We start from the raw sequence: 21,577 nt of genomic DNA, 5'->3' as shown, positions 1-21,577 counted from the left end.
CACCAGTAAACAAAAAAACTCAAAACAAAGCAAGATGTGATTTATTTTTACCTACCAAATTGCACCCCCTCTGTGATATTAAAAGATAATGATAGCAGGTGTTGGTTGGGGCATTCACATAGGATGCCCATGGACTTCGCTTGTTACCAGATTTTCAAAGGAAATTTGAAAACACGCACCAGGGACCATCAGCAGATTCATACCATTCTTAATGATTCCATTTATAGACACTGATTCTAAAATAAAATAACCTGATGCAGATTCTTTTAAGTTTTCATACAAGAATTTTATTAGGTGGGATCCCTGGGTGGCGCAGTGGTTTGGCGCCTGCCTTTGGCCCAGGGCGCGATCCTGGAGACCCAGGATCGAATCCCACGTCGGGCTCCCGGTGCATGGAGCCTGCTTCTCCCTCTGCCTGTGTCTCTGCCTCTCTCTCTCTCTCTCTCTCTCTCTCTCTCTCTCTATCATAAATAAAATTTAAAAAAAAAGAATTTTATTAGGTCATTATTTATGACAATGAAAAATGGTCTAAAAGTGTCCAAGAATAGAAGAATAAGAGACTGGTCCATAGAATGGAATATTTATCTGCCATTAAAACATACACTAACCAGGGGCACCTGTGTGACTCAGTCAGGTAAGCATCCAACTTCACCTCAGGTCAAGATCTCAGGGTCTTGAGCCCCACAACAGGCTCTGCGCTCAGTGGAGAGTCTGCTTGAGATTCTCTCCCTCCCCCTGCTCATGCACTCTTTCTCTCTCTCTAAAATAAATAAATAAACAAATCTTTAAAAATAAATACATCTCCCATAGAACAAATCTAAACACATATTCAGAAATAGATGAAAATGCTCACGATGTTGCTCTAAGTGGCAAGGTTAAGCAAAATTTTCTTCCTTTCATTTGCCTACACTTTCTCAGTCTTCTACAACAAATATGCATTCATGTTATGATGTTTAAAACATATATGCCATAAAAATAAAAGGTTAGGTATATCCAAAACCTCAGAAAATACAGGGAAAATCACTCATAATTAATGGTTCTCAAGCCTGGATTCCCCCCATCTTTGTGGTCAAAATGCTTAAGAAAAATGATCTACAGTTGACCCTTGAATAATATAGATTTGAATTATGCGGGTCTGCTTGCATGTGGATTTTTTACAGGACAGCACTGTGAATGTATTTTCTCTTCTTTATGATTTTCTTAATCACACTTTGTTTTCTCTAGCTTATTGTATTGTAGGGATATGGTATATAATACACATGACACCCAAAATATGTGTCAATTGACTGTTTATGTTATCAGTAAGGCTCCCAGTCAACAGTAAGGCTATGAGTAGATATGTTTTGGGGGAGTCAAGAGTAATATGTGGACTTTTGAAGGCACAGAGGTCAATGCCCCTAACCCTTCTCAAGGGTCAGCTGTACTTGCCTGTGTTGCAGTCACACACTCATCACCAAAGATACCAGCTCTCATACCAAACAAGCAAAATTTGCTACTTTCCTGCCCTCTTGGTAGCTTTTATTGCTTCTTTACAATATGTGTGTTTAAATTTTTCTTTTTTAAAAAAAGATTTTATTTATTTATTCATGAGAGACACATAGAGAGAGGCAGAGACACAGGCAGAGGGAGAAGCAGGGTCCATGCAGGGAGCCTGATGTGGGACTCAATCCCAGGACTCCTGGATCACACCTTGAGCCAAAGGTAGATGCTCAACCACTGAGCCACCCAGGTGTCCCTAGATTTTTCTTAAGAAGATACACATTGGAGTAAGGCAGACAGTTCACTGGACAAGTCTTTCACTTGGTGGCATTCTTGGAGAAAACCCCTAGGAAGCAAGTCTGAAGGCCACCACCATGATGTGAGACCGTTTCCTCCTGCCATCTCCAAAACACACTTGTGCTTGTGGTGAACTCAGTCAATTGGGGTCCACAGGAGCATCCCCAAAGGCTGGGGTGATAGGAGTGGGGCCCGAGGGCACCTCCAGGATCAGCCACTGCACAACTGAAGGACATCTTGCAATTAACCTCCCTGAACTTCCATTTCTCTCTGGAAAATGCAGATCGATGATGCCTGCCCTGACCACATTGCTCACTCTAGAATATTCTACAAGAGAAACAGTGGGAGGGCCACTGGAATGTGTCATGGTGCATACTTCCTTCTGGCCCTACTCCTCGACAGCCACCAGTCTACAATGCCACCTCTCCCTGGGGCCTCCCTGATGAGGAGAGGGAAGGAGCAGCCTCTGAAGCCCCACCTGCACTCCTCCACCATCGGCCCCTCTCAGAGCTCCAACTTGGGTTGTCACTCTTCCTGCCTTGTTACCATGGTCCCACCTAATAAACTTAACTATAAACTGGCTTATTCATCATGCCTCATCCAGATCACCTAGCACTTGCCCAGGTGGAGCCAGGCCTCATGTGTTTGCTGAATGAGTAAGTTTATTACTTTCCATATAAAACAGCACTTCCTTTTAATTGCTCTAAATTTATGCCATGCAAGTTTCAAAGGTTGTCCCTTTGTCTATTGTGAACAAATCTGTTTTTCATCTTCATCGTAGTCTTCTTGATTTTGTGCTTGAGCATTTTCTACTTCTGCCTTCACCTTTCTAGACCACAGAGCTCTGACTCCTCAGGGCCCTGCCCCAGCCCCTCTAAGACAGACACTTCTATCCTGTTCCTCTGCCATCTGGAGGAGCTCCCTTCCCCCACCTTTCCTGCGAACACTTTAGAACTTCATGTACACAAAATAGGACACGGACTCCAATCCTTGTGTTGATCCACAGCATTGTCTGGTCTTTGTGACCCCTGTAGCACATGGAGAATGTAGAATTCTAGGCAGTGCCTAATTTGCTTCTACCTCTGAACCCCAGCCTGCAGGACAGCCACATCCTGAAGCTCCATGGTGACCTCAAATGCAACAGGTCTGCCAGAAGGCCTCTGTCAACCACCAGAAAAAGGCTCCTGCCCTCCCACTCACATAGGCTCTAGAACAGTCTATCCTGGTGCCACCATAGTCCATCATCAAGGGAAGTGGGGTTCCCAGCTGGAGCCATGCCAAGATAGCTCTCAGGACAAAACAAGGTCTGCTCTGGCAGGGCAATTCACCCCTGCTCAGTCCAGAGAGGTCCTCTGGTATCTACAAGCCTCCATCTGGCCCCAACACCTTGGTCACCCAGGGGCGCTCCCTTCACCTTTGAGAGCATTCTCATGTCAGTTACCCTGCATAGCCCTGCCCAGGCTTTTCCTACCTTCTCAGGTCAGCATTCCTTCTCCCTACTGTTTGCTTGCCTAAAACCTCATCAGTCCTCACAGGGAACTGGAGAACCCAGAGGATAGTGCAGATTAGAAAGAAAACTATAGATGCCAAATGAGGTCTCTGACCTGACACCTGAACCCCCCACCGAAGACCTAGAATACAAGCAGGGGGTGAGGGATATTGCAGAGGGCCAAGGTCCTCCAGTTCAGGGATGCGGCATACATACTTTTGTCGAATGGGGATGTCATGTTAATTTGTTGTGTGACCCCAGGTATATCACTCAACCTCTCTGAGCCTCAATCTCCTATCTGCCTACATTTGTGTACACAAACTCCCTTACAAGGGTCACAAGAGCCACATGAGCTACCTGCTGTAAAATGAGTTTGTGAAGAGCAGAGCCCACTGTGGGTGGGAGATGGGGAGGGGGCTCTGGGTATCATCAGACCTTCTGGAGCCTTCTGGAATAGCCCTACTTGCCTGATGTCTCCACTCCTGACAGCCTTCTGCACTTATTAGAGGTAGAGTGCTTTCTGACTCTAACATGCTTTTGGGCTCACTCATGTCAGTGTTATCTTTTCCACACAATACCAAGCACCTTAGGAATAGGGATCTCAAAAAATAAAAATAAAAATAAATTTTAAAAAAGGAATAGGGATCTCTGCTTGTACTGGTGATTATCTCCAACTCACAGCAAGGAGCACGAAGACAATGCACTTGCTGGCTATGGGGCTCTTCATCATCATCATCATAATCATCATCATCACCACCACCACGACCACCCTCCTCTCTCTCCTCCAACAGCCTGATCAGAGGGATGCCTGGAGTCGGCCTGGGGAGCAGAGATGGGCTGGACCCCTCCTAAGGCTGACCTGCCCATAGCTTCCTAGTCTCTGTATTTTAAAAAATATTTTATTTATTTATTTGAGAAAGAGAGAGAGAATGAGCCAGGGGAGGGGTAGAGGAAGAGGGAGAAGCAGACTCCCTGCTGAGCAGGGACCTGAACATGAGGCTCAATCCCAAGACCCTGGGATCATGACCTGAGCCTATGGCAGACCCTTAACCAACTGAGCCACCCAGGTGCCCCTATTCTCTGTATTTTACCTTAAAGCTAATCTATAATTATATTTATATAATTATAACAATAATTAATAATTATAATAATCTATAGTTAGTATACTTTCTTACTGTCCCTAAATCCACACGGTTCATGACCGCAGCCCCGATCCTTTCCCATCAGCCCTGCTGGGCCCTGAACATATCTAAGCAGGGGAGAAGGAGGTATGTGAGGGCACGGTGGAAGGCTGAGGTGGCCACCTACAGACTGTGTTCGTGACTGGGGTCTCAGAACTCCCTATGTGGGTTATCTCACTCCACCCTGCAGGGTACCAAAAACTTCCTTCCCCACCACTCCCTAGCCACTACCCCTGTAGGTACCTACAGGGCCTTCAACTCAAGAGCCCCCTCTTCCACCTGAGGCCTTGGGCTCACTCCCCCAGCACCGCTCACCCCAGCAACTGTCCTGTCCACCTCTGCCCTCGGTTCTTCCTGGTCTCCGAGAGAGAGTGGGATCCCCACTGGGAGAGTGGGGATCAGAAAGTCTGTTCTGAGCGAGGGAACCCACAGGAAAACAGTTTGTAACGAGTAGCTTCCCAGAGAAATGGCCAAGACAGGTTCAACAAAGACCCCAGAGCCTGTGTCTCCCACTCAGCCCTTCCACTGTTTCTAACTAGAAGGGTTTTGCCAGGTGCCCGAGTTCTCCCCATACAAGAAGTTGCTGGATGCCCCATCCTTCCCTCCTTGGCCAGGGCTGACAGGCTGCACAGTGCCTCTGTGAGGTTTGGAAAGACCTGGCCCTCTGGGCAAATGTAGTCCCGGATGAAGGCAGGCAGAGGCCACTATCTAGGTGAAGAAAGAGTCCCCATCCCCCAGTGGAGTAGGGGGAGGCCAAAGGAGAGGGGTTGTGGGATGCCAGCCCACTCTCAGCCCCTGGGCCAGGGGCTTGACATAGGCCATCAACTGTACAACCACAGGCCATGCTCCTTGCCCTGTACCCACATATCTCCAAGGTAACACCCTTTGCATCCCAAGGCAGAATGAGGTCACAGCCCAGGGGTCAGAAAGCCCAGGTCTTTGGCAGCCCCTTCCCCTAAAAAGTGAGTTGGGGGAAAAGAATGAAGAGGCTGGCACACATTGGACCCCCAGGGAGTGCCAGCCCAGGTCCCACTCACCCTGTGTTGCTGTAGCAGGTAGCCTGAGCCAGAGACTCAGTGTCACAATCCAGATCACCAGCATCTCCCGATGGGGTACTGGCTGCAGGGTCTCCCCTCATCAGGAGGGACCAAGAAATGAGAGCTCCCAGGGAGGTATCAGCTATATAAAGGACACTAGAGACCTTTGCCTTGGGGTGGGGGTGTGGTGATGGGACTGGGTGGATGGTATGTGGTGACCACAGAGAGTTGGCCAAAGGGCAGCCTGTCAACCCTCCCTAACTTCATGAAAGCTGACCGCCCACATCTAGGGTCTCTCCAGCCAGAGTCACAGGTGGGGCAGGACAAGAGGGTGGGACAGGAAGCCAGAGACGTGAGTGTGTGACAATTAGCCAGGGGCAGGGGCCAAGAAATGCCAGGAGGGAGGGGTGACAGTCCTGGAAGGAGCAGCCAGCCACAGGCCAGGCTGAGCAAAGGCCCGTGCATCCCCACCCTTGAGAAGCTCCTCTTTCTTCTAGCCTTCCTTCTCCCTCACCCACCCCAAGCTGACCCCTTCAAAGTTTCCAGTGCCTTCCTCTAGGCCTGAGACCACTACCCCTTCTCCCACCTGAGAATCCCATTCACGTCAGAGGCTTTATGGTCCTGGCCCCCACCCCCAGCCACTGCCAGTGCCTCCCCCATCCAGGGCAAAGGCCCCAGGTGCTTTTTTCCCAAGCCCTCTCATTCTGTCAGCCTCAACCACCCCCAACTCCAGTCCAACTACTCACAATAATGAGAACAGGAGGGTCCCCTGCCCAAGCATGGCAGGCCTGGTGTGAGTGTATCTGCCACCAAGGCTCACAGAGGCTCAAGGTCTTTAGGAGGCCCAGCTTTACCTATCAGCACAAATGGCAGCTGACCTAGCCTATGTCACTCACCCCCCTGACCCAGCCCTGAGTTCCCTAAGTCAAGGGAAGAAGGACACAGATGACAAACCCAACAGGCCCCTACCTGTGGCTGATCTGGAGGTCCCCTTGCTACCACCCACTCTGTAGCAAAATGGGCCCCCCAGTCTCTAGGAGGACCTAGACCCCTCCCTTCCTTGCTGGGAGAAACTGGCGCTCCCCGACCCTCCCACACATTCTCTGGAAGTCCCCATTCTCTGAGTGGAGGTGCCATGAGATAAGAAAGACACAGAGCAACTTCTTTTCCAATAATGCTAGATTGTGTTCACATGGGAGAACTGGAGGCTGCAAGACTTTCTTCCCCAAAAGACATGTTCCTGTGAAGAGGGCTGGGGACTTCTGACCTCTGAGGGTACTGCAGCGATGGGGGTGAGGCCAAGAGAGGAAAGGGGAGTGGTGAGGAGGGTGAGGTCATAGGGGATCAGAGGGAAGGGGGAATGAGGACAAAGGGCTGAGGGGGCTTCTCCACCTCAGGGCCCTGCTTCTGCTTCCCGTTGAGGCCCCAGAAAACTGAGATCCAGACCCTTCAGAGCAAGAAGGGGGAATGGGGCCTCAGAATGGCAGACCAGGGCCTGGGAAGCACCAGCTAGGGGACTTGAGAGGCAGAGGACATCCATACCTAGCTGGGAATGGCATGTGGAGGGAGGAGGGAGGATTTAAGACTGGGGCCCTGGGATGGGGGAAGGGGTAAAGATTTAGGGCTGAGATTATAAGGATGGGGGCGGAAACAAATGGGAACAGACTTGGGGCTGGGCACTGGGATGGGGAGTGATTTAAGAAGGGGGTTCACAGGGGGAGAAGATTTGAAGGTGGGAGCAAGGAGCAAGTAAGAGGATAGTTATAGATGCAGGTGGGGAACAGGCACAGGGATGCGCATGAGAGAACAGAGACCACACGAGAGAACAGAGACTGAGGTCTGAGTCCCTGGAAGGATCTGGGGCTGGGGATCTGAGAGAGACCACCTATAAGCACAGGGCTGATACAGGAGGTGTGCTGGGATAGAGATCTTACAACACCTCTGGTTTTCACAGTAATTACGAGATATCAGGACAAGTATGCTCTACTCATTTTGCAGGTTCAGAGAAGTTACTGACTTGACCAAGGTCTCACAGTAGAAGAATCTGGATTTGAACTGGATCTCCAGGTGAGTTTCACCCAAGTGGGGAGAAGGATGAGGGTTGGGGAGATAGTCTGATTTTGCTCAAGGAAACCAGGAGACAGAGCTGTATGAGTCCTTGGGCAATCCCTTGAAATAGATGTGGTTCAGTTTCTTCTCACTGTCCAAGGCAGGGCAGAGGTTCATGAAGTGCAGGACTCACGGCAAGGGCGAGGCCACCTCAGGTCTCTGGATGTGCACCTGCCACAGAGTATGTGTGAAAGAGGTAGTGAGGACAGGGAACCACCCTGCTCAGGCTGGCTGGAAGGTCACTGCCTCCTGGTCCTAGCCCAGCCCCCTGCCCCGGTGGGTGGAAAGAAGGCATCTGGACCTGGACCTGGGAGAGCTCCTTACCATCCCCCCTTTGCCCCCTCACCCTCACATTGGTGTCCACATTCTTCAAGGCCACCTGGAGGTATTCATCCTTGACTAGAGAGAGAAAAGAGAACAGGAGGAAAGAGAGGAGAGAAGGAGCAAGAAAGGTGGGGAAGGCAAGGCCTGGCAGGGGGGCTCCTGTGCCCCGGTGCCTGTCTTGTAGGGATGGCGGGTCCAAGACCTGGGCCGTCTTCAGGAGGTGCCCAGGGAAGGGGAGACTCCCTGCTCCAGGTACACGAAGTACGCGTCTGCCCTGGACAAGGGAGGACGCTGGGTTTTTCCCAGGCCCCAGTGATGCCCAGAAAAGCCCCTGTTCCCCCTGCCCAGGAGGCAGGACTCACCTGTTCGGTTGTTTTCCAAGTCCAAGTTTGAAAACGTCCCCACAGTGTCTTCATCCCAGACCTCGAACCATTTCCTGTCGTCCTCCCAGGACCTGAGTTGGGGCAACGCACGGTCAGAGCAGGGCCGCCCAGCTGGGACCCCTTTGCCGACCTCAGCCCCACCCCCAGCGCGCTCACCCGCCTTCACCCTGGCCGCCTCTCCGGGAGCGCGCAACGAAGACGCTCAGGGACACCAGGAGCAGCAGCAGCAGCAGCACAGCCGCGACCCCCACCAGGCCCCCCACCAGCGCTCGCCAGGCGACGAGCGGCAAGGGCGAGGCCACCTCCACCTCGCAGTGCGGCCCGAGAACCAGTGCGTGTCCGTGGAGAAGCAACAGAGGGTCCCAGGTCACAGGCCCTCACCACCTTCCGGGCAAGGTCCCCTCGCACACCTGGGCCCCTCCGGCGCCGGCGGGGGGCGGGGGGGGCGGCGCTCCGCCGTGGGCCGAGGGGGCGGAGCCGAGGCCGGTGGGGCCGCAGGGGAGCCGCCACCTGGTGGGCCCAGCGGGTGGTGGGCGGGGCTCACCCGCAAGCGGGACCGCTCCTCTCCACAAGGCATCGGCCCTGGTGACAGTCAATGGCGCCGTCCACGCCCGAAGCTCATTTGGTGACGCAACGGAGCCTGTTCTCCATCACCGGGAAGTAGAAATCCTCATAGCCTTTCGCAGTGGCGCGGCGACAGATGGCTAGGGGGTGAGCAGGGGATTGCAGGACAGGGACCTCACCCACTCTACTCAGGGGCCTGGTTATAATGACTCTGAAAATAGATGGGGAAAAATACATTTCCAAGAGTGGGGTCTCTGTGGAGTAGACCCTAGGATTAGATGAGGGAAAGGCAGACCCCCAGGACCCTCCCCTCCCCTTACCTTGCCTGCTTGTCCTCAGATGGAAGCTATGAACAAGGGCCAGGAAGGGCAGCCCTGCCCGGGACCACATCACTTGCCTCCCTGAGAGATCTCCTCCTCCCCAGGGAATTTCAATGGGCAAATGTTCCTGGTGAGAGGGTCATGGTCTCCTGGGCCATTCAGCCCTTTGCCCACCCTTACCTTCCAGAGTCAGCTCCTTCCTGGTGTTGTTGTTCACCTTGATGGAATCAGGCTTAAAACACAAGGCTGGGGGGGTGGGGGTGCGGAGCGGGAGGAGACAGGCATAGGTGGAACTGGGGGAGGAGGCTAAGGGCTCAGGGACAGGTAAGCAGTCCTGGGAGTGGCAGAGACGGTTCTGTCACTAAGGGGGGATGTGGAGTGGCTGCAAGGAAAGGCTCCTCTTGTCTCCCTCATTTCCCCCTAATAAGCAAGGGTCCTCAGTCATCCTGAAAACTTGGAGCAGAACTGTCAAGGGGTCTTTCCCACACCCAGGTTCTGGCCCCATCCTTGACCCTTAGCCCCATCCTTGACCCAGTTGGCTGTAAACTCCCCCCTCTCCCAATCTGCTGAAAGGACCAGAGGGCTGGCACCCGATCCCAAAGGCTCCTATCGAAGCTGGTAGCACTGACCCTCACTCCTCCCTCCAGCTTTGGCTCACTCTGGTTATTCTGGGAGCTGTCCTCGTTATGGCTAAGGTTCTGGACCTCCTCCTTCAGGACAGTCTTCACCTTCTCGTACTCGCTCTCCAGCTGGAGGCTAAAAGGCAACTCCAGCAGGACCACGTAGTCTACCACAATGCTGCCACTCCTGAGGGGATCAAGAGGATTGGGGGGTCTTACAAGGTGCTCAAGCCAGGGGCATGTAAGTCTTTAGGAGGGCTCCTCCAGGACTAACCACAAGTACACTGGTATTGGGAGGAAGGCAGAAGCAACAAGTTGGGATTCCAGACATTATTTGCAGGAACCACCAGCATCCCTGACTTAGCCCAGAAAGCAAAACAAGGAAGGATTGACATGCTCCTGCCTTGCATCAGGCCATTACCAATCCAGGCCCTCCTGGGCTCTCTGTTTCGCTCATGCTGACCCACTCAGTAGGCCAGGTGCCAGCCAGAGAAAAACTAGCTAAAAAAAAAAAAAAAAAAAAAACTAGCTACTGTCCAGACACCAGGCTTCCCACAAACCCTCATGTGCCACCTCCTTGCATGTCCCATGTAATCTCTCTCCTTCCAATCATGCTTAAAAAGGAGCAGTGGCATCTCTCCAACAGAGAAATGACTACAGAAAATGACTAGAAAAAATCCCCCATGGAGTGACTGGTTCCCCTACCTCCTCCCTCCACCTCCCTCTTTCTGAAATCTGATGATTCCAAAAGGAAAAGATGGCTTCTCCAGCTTTTTTTTGTGCCCCCCCTGCCCCACCCAACACTACCTCCACAGCCACATAAGGGTTTCCTACCTCAGTGACAGGATCTCCACATCCTTGAACCCCTGCACATTTTGATAAATCTTCTGCATCTGAAATGCCAAGATCCATGGGCTCACACCTGAACCTTGTGACCTGCGTGCACCCAGGGGCCCAAGTTCAGCTTCAGGGTAGGACCCGTGAGTTCCCTCCCTTTCCCTGTCACCTGATCCCGGAAGGTGTCACTGAAATCCTTGTAGGCCTTGGAAGTGTTGTCATTGAGGTCCGGGGAGAACTCCTGGCCAACAGACACCTCCATGCCCACTTCAGCATCCACAGTGTCTGCACACAGAGTGCCCTTCTCTGGTCACTTCACCAACCACTTCTGACTGACATCACCACCACCACCACAACCCAGAGGTTCCTCCCATTGCCCCTGTCCATGTTCTCTGAGGACTGATTAAACAGTAGGAGGATGGGAGGTAGGATTTCTAGGATGAATTGTGCCTAGATATGGGAAAGATTAGAGGTAAGGAGGCCTGTGGTCTCTCCTCTGTGTGTCCCAGTGGCAGGCATAATAATGGCTCCCAAAGATGCCAATGTCTTCATCCCCTGAACCTCTGGATATGTTTGCTACATGGCAAGGAGGAAGCAAGATTGCAGATAAGAATTAAAGTTGCTAATCAGCTGACTAAAATGGGGAAATTAACGTGGGTTACAGGGTGGGCTCAACATAATCACCAGAGTCCTTAGCAGTGGAAAAGAGAGGCTGAAGAGGTCAGAATCAGTCACAAGATGTAACTATAAAAGAAAGGCCAGAGTGCAATGCTGCTGGCTTTGAAGATGGAAAGAGGGAGCCTTGAGACAAAGAAGAGAGACTTCAGAACCTAAAAAAAAAAAAAAAAAAAAAAAAAAAAAAAAAAGCAAAGAAATGGATTCTCCTCTAAAGCCTCCAGGAAGGAACACAGGCCCGGCAACACCTTGATATTAGCCCAGCAAGACCCATGTCAAACTCCTATCTGCAGAATTTTAAGATAATAAATTTGCATTATTTCAGCTGCTAATTTTGTGATAATTTGTTACAGCAGCAATTAGAAGCTAATACAGCTCTTAGCAGGCCAGACTGGGAAGGAGACCAGAGGAAGGAGTGTGGTCCCAACCACCTCCTGAAGGTGAGGGTAGAAAGGAAGCATGACATAGGGTAGAGGAAAGCATGGGAGAGAAGGCAGGGATGGAGGAATTAGGCAAAATGACATGAGTGCTAACAAGTGAACCATAGGACTGGGCCCAGGGAGAGTCAGTGGCACCTCCCAGGAGAAAATGCAGAGGCAAGGCTCTGGCAACTCACCCAGATCCACCTGTTCTACCGCAAACTCACAACGGGACCCATAGATGGTGCTAGGACAGTGGCACTTGAGGCCATCCCATTTACCCCCATTCTGGCACCTGATCTCCTGGAGCTCACAGTGGTCCCCAGAGAACTCCAAGGGGCAGTGGCAGAGGCCCTGCATCCAGGTGCCACCATTGTCACAGGTACCTGGGCAGCATAGGAAGAAAGAGAAGTTTAGAATAGGGTTTGCCCTTGATGACACAGAAATTTAGCAGAGGAGAGAAAAGAGGGAACAGGGAAGCAGGAGGTCTAACCTGGGGTGGTGGTCAACCTAGACTGTGCGCTCATCTGAGTAGAAGTCGAAGTTGTCCTGGGTGATGTAAGGGTGGTGGTAGTCTGAGGGGTGACCACCGGTATTTCTGAAGTCTTGGTGGTGGGTAGGGTGGAGTGAGTCAACTTGATTGAAGTCACCATGGTGGTTGGAAAGCTGCTACCTTAGTTTTGTGGTCAATGGGAGGCTAGTGAATACAGGCATATGTGGGATGGTTACAGAATTGTTGCTCATCCAGGATCCACCCGTATGTCTTTGAGTGCTTGTCAAAACTGTGTAACTGGGGGCAGTCCCAGTACTGATATAACCAAGAGCATCTGTTATGCTGTTGGTAGGATGAGTTTCCAGAACAGTAGAAGTGTCCTTATGCATAGGAAACACAGTTGTCATACTAATGGAACTAGAAGTGGCCATCTCAGTAGTAGAGGTAAACACTGACATTGGGATGGTGGGCATAGAAGTAACTTCACTACTTGGACCCATTTCCATACATGACGTAGTGGGAAAGGCAGGCACTATTGTAACTGATACAGATTCTGGACAGGAGGTAGTGGAAGAAATAAAACAGGAGGTAGTTGTTTCAGTAGCAAAGATATTTAGAAAAGATGTGTTTGGAGATGTTCTTGTAGTTTCAGATGAAAAAGGAGTAATGAAAGCAGTGAGAGAGGACTCTGTATTTTCCATACTAGAGAGAAATGAGGATGTAGAAAGAGAGTTAGTGGTGGTAGTGAGCATTGAACTTATACTGCTGGAGGAAAGAGAAGAGGACATTATTGCTGTGGATATTGAAGAAGAGATAATAGTACCAAAAGAAGTAGTTATTGCATTTGTAGATGTACTCAGACTAGGGAAAGATAATGCTGGAGAAACACAAGTACTGTGTGGTACTGTGCGGGTGGGTGTTGTTACCAACAGTGTAGTAACAACACTCGTGGCTGTTTCTGGGATAGAGGGAGTGGGCGAAGTGGCTGTGATAGAAGTAGCAGAGATTGAAGTGTTGGTGGGAGTGGTGATGTCAGTTGTATCCATGGCAGCTATAGGAATGGATGCAGCATTGGTACCAGGGAGTGTAGTGATCAAGGTAGACAAAGGGCTACTCAGTCTCCTCAGTGGAGACTGATTCTGTGATTGGAACAGGTGGAGAAGACAGAGGCATACTCATGGGTGATGTCAAGGTATTGGTGGTCACTGTCACTGGAGTAGAGGCGGTAAATGTTCGAGAATAGACTATATTCGTGAGAGTGATTGATGATGTAGTTGCAAGAGGAGAAGTAATCTCTGTGGTGAGAGACTGCATCCAAACATCCCCAGTAGGAGTTAGTGTGGTTTTCCAGGTGGATGTGGCATGAGAGGGTGTGACAGTCATCCTGCGTGTATATGTAGTAAATGTAGTAGAGGAGGATAGTCCAGTTGGGGATGTTGTGTGTGTGTCAGTGTTTGTGTGCCATGTATTTGTGCTTGTTGCATATGAAGTGGTATTCTCTGTCTGTGTGATCCTGGTACTGCTTGTAGATGTGGAAGAGGAGCCTGCAAAAGTACCTGGAATGTGTGTGGCAAGGATGGGAGATGAGGTGCTGTGGGTACTTGTGAGCATGGATGCCATAGTAGGCACTGTGGTAGAGGTTGTGATGACACTGGATGGTATGCCTGTATTTTGTACAGTGGGGATAGATGGGATGATATATGTGGTGGTTGCCAAAATGCTGGAAGCAGTGAGTGTGGAGGTGAGGTCAGTAATGGTAGTCAGTGAACCAGTGGTACCACTGGATGTAGGGATAATGGTTGTCAGTCTTGAGGTAGGCATGCCTCTACTAACAGAGGATGAGTTTATGGTGGTGGTTATCCTCGGGGTACCAGTGGTAGAGGGAGTTGAGGTTATTGCTGATGTGGTTGTGCATCCTGTAGGGTACATGTTTGAAGATGTAACACCCGGGGTGCTGTGTCGTGTTGTAGGGGTGGGTGTTGTTACAATTGTGGTAGTAGTTTCTGGAGTGGAGTAAGTGGGCAAAGAGGCTGTGTTCAAGGTGGCAATGGTTGAAATGCTGGTAGGAGTGGTGATTGCAGTTGTGGCCGTGGGCCCAGTACTAGTGGAAGGTATAGGGGTGGACGTAACGTGGGCTGTAGGGAGTGTAGTAATCAAGGTGGACAAGTGGGTAGTGTTTGTGGTCCAATTGGAGACTGATTTTGTGGATGGAGCAGGTAGAGAAGACAGATACATACTAGTGGCTGATGTCAAGGTATTCATGGTCACTGGAATAGAAGAGACTGATGTTGTAGAATTGACTGTATTCCTGAGTGTAATTAATGATGTCATTGTGGGAGAAGTAATTTTTGTCATGAGAGACACTGTGGAAGCATCTTTTGTAGGAATAAGTGTAGCTTTCCAGGTAGGTATGGCATGAGAAGATGTGATGGTCATCTTGCCTGTGTGTGGAGCTGCTGCAGTGGAGGAGTGTGGTTCTGTGGTTGTGAATGTCATGTTAATATTGGTGTTAGTGGGTTCCAGGGTGGTTTCAGAGGTGGTAGATGCAGTGGAAGCCATTGTATTTGTTGAAATGATTGATGATGTGATTGGAGAAGTCCAAGTAATTCCTGTTTTGAGAGTTTCTCTAGGGCTGTCTCTCCTCAGAGTACATTTTATTTTCATGGAACTCATTGTTTTCAAAGTAATTGTTGTTGGTGTAATCAGTGTAGTGGTTGCTTCAGTAGAAGTAGATATACTTTGTGTTGTAAGTGTTGTTAATAGATTTGTTGATGTGGGATCATGAATGGTGGCAGTTGCTGTTTTGAATGTACTGGTGGTGTTAGGAAATGAAGTTGTGGCAGTAATCAAGGTGCTACTGGTGGTAGGTGAAGAGTTATTATCAGTTACTGTTGCTGAGATGTTCATGGCAGTTAGAGAAGGAGTAATAGATGTAGAAGTGATTATTGGGGTAAGAGACCTGGTTGTATGAATGCTTGCCATAGTCAGGCCAGCCCTTTCTGTGGTATCAGTTGTAGAGGGTATCAGAGTATGGGAGGTTGTGTGTGTGGTTGGGACAGAGGAAAAGAGTAAGGCCATGGTTGTGGGAGTTTTACCCAGAGTGGTTGTGGTAGTGGGAGGAGAGGTCACGGCTGAGGTAACTTTCTCAGTGGTAGTCAGGGTCATGCAGGTGGTGGGGTAGGTAGTGGTGATTATAAGGTTCATGGGATTGATGCACTTCGTGGTGCTCATGTAGACAATGAGGGTGGGTGGAGTGGTTTCAACCTTGATGACAAACTTGGACTTTGGGATTGTTGAGGTGTTGGACTTGATTGCAGTTTTCAGTGATGCCTCAGAGATAGGTTTAAAGTGGGGGGAGGTGGGAGGAGTTGTAAATGTGTGTTCCCTACTGTCGGGAGCTGGAGGGGTCCTGTTAGGGATGCTGAGAGGCCACCTTGCTGTGTCTTTGGAGTGTGGGGAGTTGCTGAGAACAATGTGAGCTGCTTCTGCTCTGGGAAAAAGCCCAGCAGAGGTGGATGCGGTCATGGGGAAAGTGCCTGTATAGAACAGAAGGATCCATTTGCAGATCACTTTGTCACCATAAACACCACATAGATTATTCACTACCCCATTTTCCAGATAGTATCACAGAATATAGGACATTTCATTGCTTATCCCTCCATCAGAGCAGTTTGGAGCTAGAGCCTTTCAGGTTCTGAAGGGGGTACCCTCAGTCCCTTGCCCTCCTCTTCTGAGCTACGCTGAGCATGCAGGTTCAGCTGTGGGTCCTCCCTCCCCTCCCCCTTCTCCATACATACATGTTTTCCTTACTCTGCTCCTTCCTCTTCCCTCACCTGCTGCCCAAAGTCCCCACCCTTTGGCTTTCCTCTCTCCTTCTCCCTATGACACACTGTTCTTGGGCTGACTCTCCTCCAAGGAGAACCCAGCCAAGCCTGGGCTGGGGGTAGGGATACATTATGGACACTAGAGCCATTGGGTCAGAGGGGGACTTTGCATAGAGAACAGCAAAGGGAAAACCATAGATTCAGGCTCAGATTCTATTGAGATTGAGGGATAGGAAGAGAGGACCACACTGACAGGATGAGGAACAGGACAGAGAAAGAAACTTCCAGAAGTATTAACTCAGAAGGTAGGCATGAGTTCCAAAGACCTTAATGTTTAGCATTGACTATTAATAAAAACAGACATATTTTCAGCCACTCTGTTCTGGCCACTGGGTTAATTAGTTTACAAACATGAACCTCTCACTCTATAGATATCATCAACCCTATTTTATAGGGGATGAGAGTGAGGGTCAGAGATCTCATACTGCTGGGGATGCGTGGTGGGAGATTTCTGAAGCCACAGCATTTGCAAGCAAAAAGGACTCAGACCTCCTGCCCACTCAGCATTAGCCTCTTCCTAAATTTGGACCCAGGACATCTTCATTCTGAGAGCTGAAATTTCATTTCTCAGGCCTAACTAGTGTGTGAAGGAGTTATGAGGAGGGATTATGAAGATTCCTGAGTTGGAACACTTAGAGCCAGGAGATAGCCCTAGAGGTAAGCAAAAGGGTGGTCCATGGGCCTCTAGGTTGGGAAGGTATAGGACTGGGGGTCCGGAACAGACACCAGGAAACAGAGGGAAGGGAAATACAGAGAAATTGTGGGCTCTCTAAGGGATAGAAAAGGAAAAGCCCTGGGCCCCACACCGGGTGGTACACACCCACCCTTTGGGAGCATTCAGGATCTCCCCAGCCCAGCCTTGCCAATGACAGTTGTGCCCAGAAACATGGGCTAGGTGGGGGCAGGGAGAGATAGAGGCAGAGCTGGAGAAGGGGACCAAAGGCGGCAAAGTTCCAGAGAGAAGAGAGAACCCCAGGAAGAGGTGGAGCTGTCATGGAGAGAGCACCACTGGAAGTGAAGGAAGAGTCCAGAGTAGAAGGAGCACTGGAGTTGGTGGGGGGAAGGACAGAAGAGAAATGGGGGCTCAGAAAACCAAATCAAAGGGAAGAACACTCCTCTGGAAAGAGGTTATGCCCACCCTCCCAATGCAAGCACCAATCCCTGCAACCTGCTTGGTCCTGGGTTGAAAGCAGCACTGGCTCAAACCAGCTTCCTTTCTCCTTAATGCTTCCTGCACCCAAAGCTCTGAGGAATCCCTCCTCAGTCTCCCCTTAGGCCTCAGAGCCACTTCCCCACACACCTCCCTCTAGAACATCAGGAGGGTCTCTCCAGCCTTTTTCCCACCTGCCCTCTCACCTCTGGCCCCCGTGAAGGCCCTGAGCATCCAGATGAAGCTGAGGAGACTGAGCAGCTGCATGGGCCTGGTGCAGGGGGTAGAGCAGGCGCCAGCACCGGGGGCAGCTACAGGAGGCAGCCACTATGTACACAGAAGCACCCAGATGGAACTGAAAGGAGTGGTTATCTGCTCTGCTTGACGTGGGGGCTAAGCATAGGTTCACCTTCGCACCACCCACCTCACTTCTCTTCCCCCTGTCTCTGACTTCATTGCTGTGGGAAGGACACCAAGAAACTTGGACTAGCCCAGGAGGTGTCATACAGGGAGCATTGCTGGTGGTCCAACCCCTAGCTGACCTGACCCATTCAGAGCAGTCCCTAAGACCCTGCCTTTTCCCTCCCTTACCCTCCACCAAGAACCAGCAAAACTGGATGAAGAATACACTTGGTCAAGACCTTGGACTCTGGAGTCTGGGGCTGGCTCTCACTGTCTCTCCTGAGTTTCAGTCCCAGCTTCAGGAGAGGGAGGTGAAAACTTGTTCTCAATCCCTCTGCCCCTTGCTCTTCCCTCTCTCCATCCTGCCCTTAGCATGACTTGGGCTGAGATCCTATAAGCGAAGCTACGGGAACAATGCAGCCTTCAATCAGAAGTCATTTTAGGGGGATCCCTGGGTGGCGCAGCGGTTTGGTGCCTGCCTTTGGCCCAGGGCGCAATCCTGGAGACCCAGGATCGAATCCCACATCGGGCTCCCGGTGCATGGAGCCTGCTTCTCCCTCTGCCTGTGTCTCTGCCTCTCTCTCTCTCTCTCTCTCTCTCTGTGTGTGTGTGTGTGACTATCATAAATTTTAAAAAAAAGTCATTTTAGGGGCACCTGGGTGACTCAGTCTGTTAAGCGTCTGCCTTTAGCTCAGGTGATGATACCAGGGTCCTGGGATTGAACCCTGTATTGGGCTCCCTGCTCAGCAGAAACTGCTTCTCCCTCTCCCTCTGCTACTCTCCCTGCGTGTTCTCTCTCTCTCTCTCTCGCTCTCTCACTCTCTCTCTCTCTGTCAAATAAGTAAATAAAATCTTTTTTTTAAGTCATTTTAATATCTGAGGATCTGGGCCAGGTCCCAGAAAAAAAAATACAGATGGCCAGTGGAAATAATCAAACAAAAGGATGTTTTGACCCAGAAGATTAGCAACTACTAGGAAGTTTGAGTCCACTCAGTGTTGGGAAACTGGTGAAGAATACTCTTACTCAGCTGGTGGGAGTGTAAATGTGGAGTGTAAATGTGGGAGTGTAAATGTAAATGGTGGGAGAGTAAATGCCTACTCTAAAAAAGGCAATTTGGTGACATCTATTAAAATTTTAAATGCATGCTCAAGGACCCAGTAATTCCACCATGCTATCTCTGTGTTCAGGAAGTACTTCACAGGGCAGCCCTGGTGGCTCAGCGGTTTAGCGCCACCTTCACCCCAGGGCGTGATCCTGGAGACCCGGATCAAGTCCCACGTCGGGCTCCCGGCATGGAGCCTGCTTCTCCCTCTGCCTGTGTCTCTGCCTCTCTGTGTGTGTGTGTGTGTGTGTCTCTCATGAATGAATAAATAAAATCTTAAAAAAAAAAGAAGTACTTCAAAGAGGCATTCACAAGGATGCCATCCAGTTTATTGAGATTCCAATAGAAACTGGAAACAACCTACACATCTCTCAATAGGAATCTAGAATGACTATGAAATAGTCACACTATAGACTACCATGCTTGAATCAGAAAGAATAGTACCATAAGGGACAGATTCTCAGATTGGCTTGTTCAGTGAAACCAACGGACACATTTCTGTTAAAACCCACACACATATGTATTTCCTATGAATACACACACATACACAAACACACAGGTAAGTGCATTCAAAATTTGAAGAAAAATAAAGATCACCTGCCCCAATAACAGGGTTAAGATTAATTCAGAGAAAAGAGAAGGAACTAAGATTCAAATGATAATCAGAGAAAACAGAGAACATTAGCTCTATCTATAGTTTTCAATTTTTACTTTGATGAAGATTCTCTCCTTGAGCAAACTCTAACCAGGCTCCCCTGAGCCCTCTTCCCAACTAAGCCTCAACCCTGACCTATAAAGACTTGAACAATCACTAACCCTGTTCTAAGGGCTCAAGGCCACATCCCTAGGCTGACCCCATTCTCCCTTAAAGTGCCTGCCTGAGAAAACTCAAGGCCACCAGAAGAATTTACTGTTTGTCCCAGCCAACACCCGAAGATAGGGCCCCTGCCTCCCAGCCTCTGGGAAAGGGTAATAGCCTAACTTTGTTAAGCACCAGTTAGCAAACCCAGATGGGTTTCAAATGGACCACACTGAGCAGCCTGGGTGGCTCAGCAGTTTAGCGGTTTAGCGCCATCTTAGGGCCAGGGCCTGATCCTGGAGACTTGATCCTGGGATTGAGTCCCATGTGGGTTCCCTGCATGGAGCCTCCTTCTCCCTCTGCCTGTGTCTCTGCTTCTGTGTGTGTGTGTGTGTGTGTGTGTGTGTGTCTTTCATGAATAAATAAATAAAATCTTAAATAAAATAAAATAAAATAAAATCTTAAAAAAAAAAAGAGGCCCTGATTATCCAGAGGAAGCTGAGGAGACATCCCCTACTCTTCCTGTAATTGTTCACTCCCACAGTCACCTGAGCTGCACTCCCTCCCTCCCCACACTCCCTCACTCTCCCTTAAATCATCCAGTGACCTCTGTGCAAACTGGAAGTCGGTTCATGCTGGACTCTTTCCCATTGCAAAAGTATGTTACTGGTTAAAATCTGTCCTTACCACTTTAACTAGGGTCTGGCTTTGTTTATCCTTGACAACTTGAATATGATATTATGCTTTTGAGAGTAATGTAAAAATAATTTAGAAGAGAATTCTGGGAGCATCTGGGTGACTGAGCCGGTTGAGTGTCCCACTCTCGATTTCAGCTCAGGTCATAATCTTGGGGTCTTGAGATCAAGCCCAGCGTCTGGCTCCCCACTCAGTGGAGAGTCTGCTTTGAGATTCCCTCCCTCCCACTCCTCCCATTCATGCTCTCTCTCTCTCTCTCTCTCTCTCTCAAATAAATAAATAAATAAATCCAGAAGAAGAAGAAGAAGAAGAAGAAGAAGAAGAAAGAAGAGGAAGAAGAAGAAGAAGAAGAAGAAGAAGAAGAAGAAGAAGAAGAAGAAGAAGAAGAAGAGGAAGAAGAAAAGAGGAAGAAGGAGGAGGAGGAGGAGGAAGAGGAAGAGGAGGAGGGGAGGGGGAGGATTCTGGAGACTTGGAGCAGGAACCAGGACTCCATCTCCCCACCTAGGTAACAACTGCAATGGCACTGGCACAATCTATCTGATGTAACACTTTGATCACTGATTACAGCTTCTGATAACAAAGGTATAGACAGAGGCAAACGGCCATTTTTACAAGCCCCTCCCCACCATTTGAAATGAGTTCCAAGGGATTTAAAAAACTGACCTTCCCCCCCCCCCCCCCGTCAGTCTTTGCTTTTTCCCTCTTTGGGAGTTGCACATTAAAGACTAGGACATTCAGAAACAATTGCATATGTGGGGAAAATTAGAAAATGTGTGCTCAGGAAGAGAATTAGAACAAATCTAAGAAGACCTTAGTGTATACCTTCTGCCTGAGCACAGAGACACACTACAATAACCAACAAAAACAATAATAGAAAACTCTGAGGAAGAAGGAGAACCTGAGTTCCAGAGTTAACCACACCATTAGATTCAAATATTCTGGGGGATCCCTGGGTGGCGCAGCGGTTTGGCACCTGCCTTTGGCCCAGGGCGCGATCCTGGAGACCCGGGATCGAATCCCACGTCAGGCTCCCGGTGCATGGAGCCTGCTTCTCCCTCTGCCTATGTCTCTGCCTCTCTCTCTCTCTGTGTGTGACTATCATAAATAAATAAAAATTAAAAAAAAAGATCCAAATATTCTGTGTCCAACAACAACAACAAATCACAAGGCATACAAAGAAACAGGAAAGCAGGGACGCCTGGGTGGCTCAGCAGTTGGGCATCTGCCTTCGGCTCAGGACAAGATCCCGAAGTCCTGGGATCAAGTCCCACATCGGGCTCCCCGCATGGAGCCTGCGTCTTCCTCTGCCTGTGTCT

The 21,577-nt window shown here is 49.7% G+C and overlaps 1 protein-coding gene across 1 annotated transcript; it reads right to left on the bottom strand.

Annotated features, from left to right (window-relative positions):
* Positions 1-7,714: 7,714 nt before the first annotated feature.
* MUC12 (mucin 12, cell surface associated) lies at positions 7,715-17,528 on the bottom strand. The gene is given in 16 exon segments (XM_055340710.1): positions 7,715-7,763; positions 8,279-8,370; positions 8,456-8,624; positions 8,627-8,653; positions 8,845-9,003; positions 9,364-9,429; positions 9,842-9,990; positions 10,638-10,696; positions 10,810-10,925; positions 11,932-12,120; positions 12,228-12,408; positions 12,410-13,088; positions 13,403-13,535; positions 14,061-14,230; positions 16,936-17,002; positions 17,468-17,528. Coding segments are annotated over 16 exon segments (2,337 nt in total). The 3' UTR covers positions 7,715-7,743.
* Positions 17,529-21,577: the final 4,049 nt, after the last annotated feature.

This window comes from Nyctereutes procyonoides, unplaced genomic scaffold, assembly GCF_905146905.1.
Source record: "Nyctereutes procyonoides isolate TBG_1078 unplaced genomic scaffold, NYPRO_anot_genome, whole genome shotgun sequence".
Lineage (NCBI taxonomy): Eukaryota > Metazoa > Chordata > Mammalia > Carnivora > Canidae > Nyctereutes > Nyctereutes procyonoides.
This window is presented reverse-complemented; position numbering and strand designations above follow the sequence as displayed.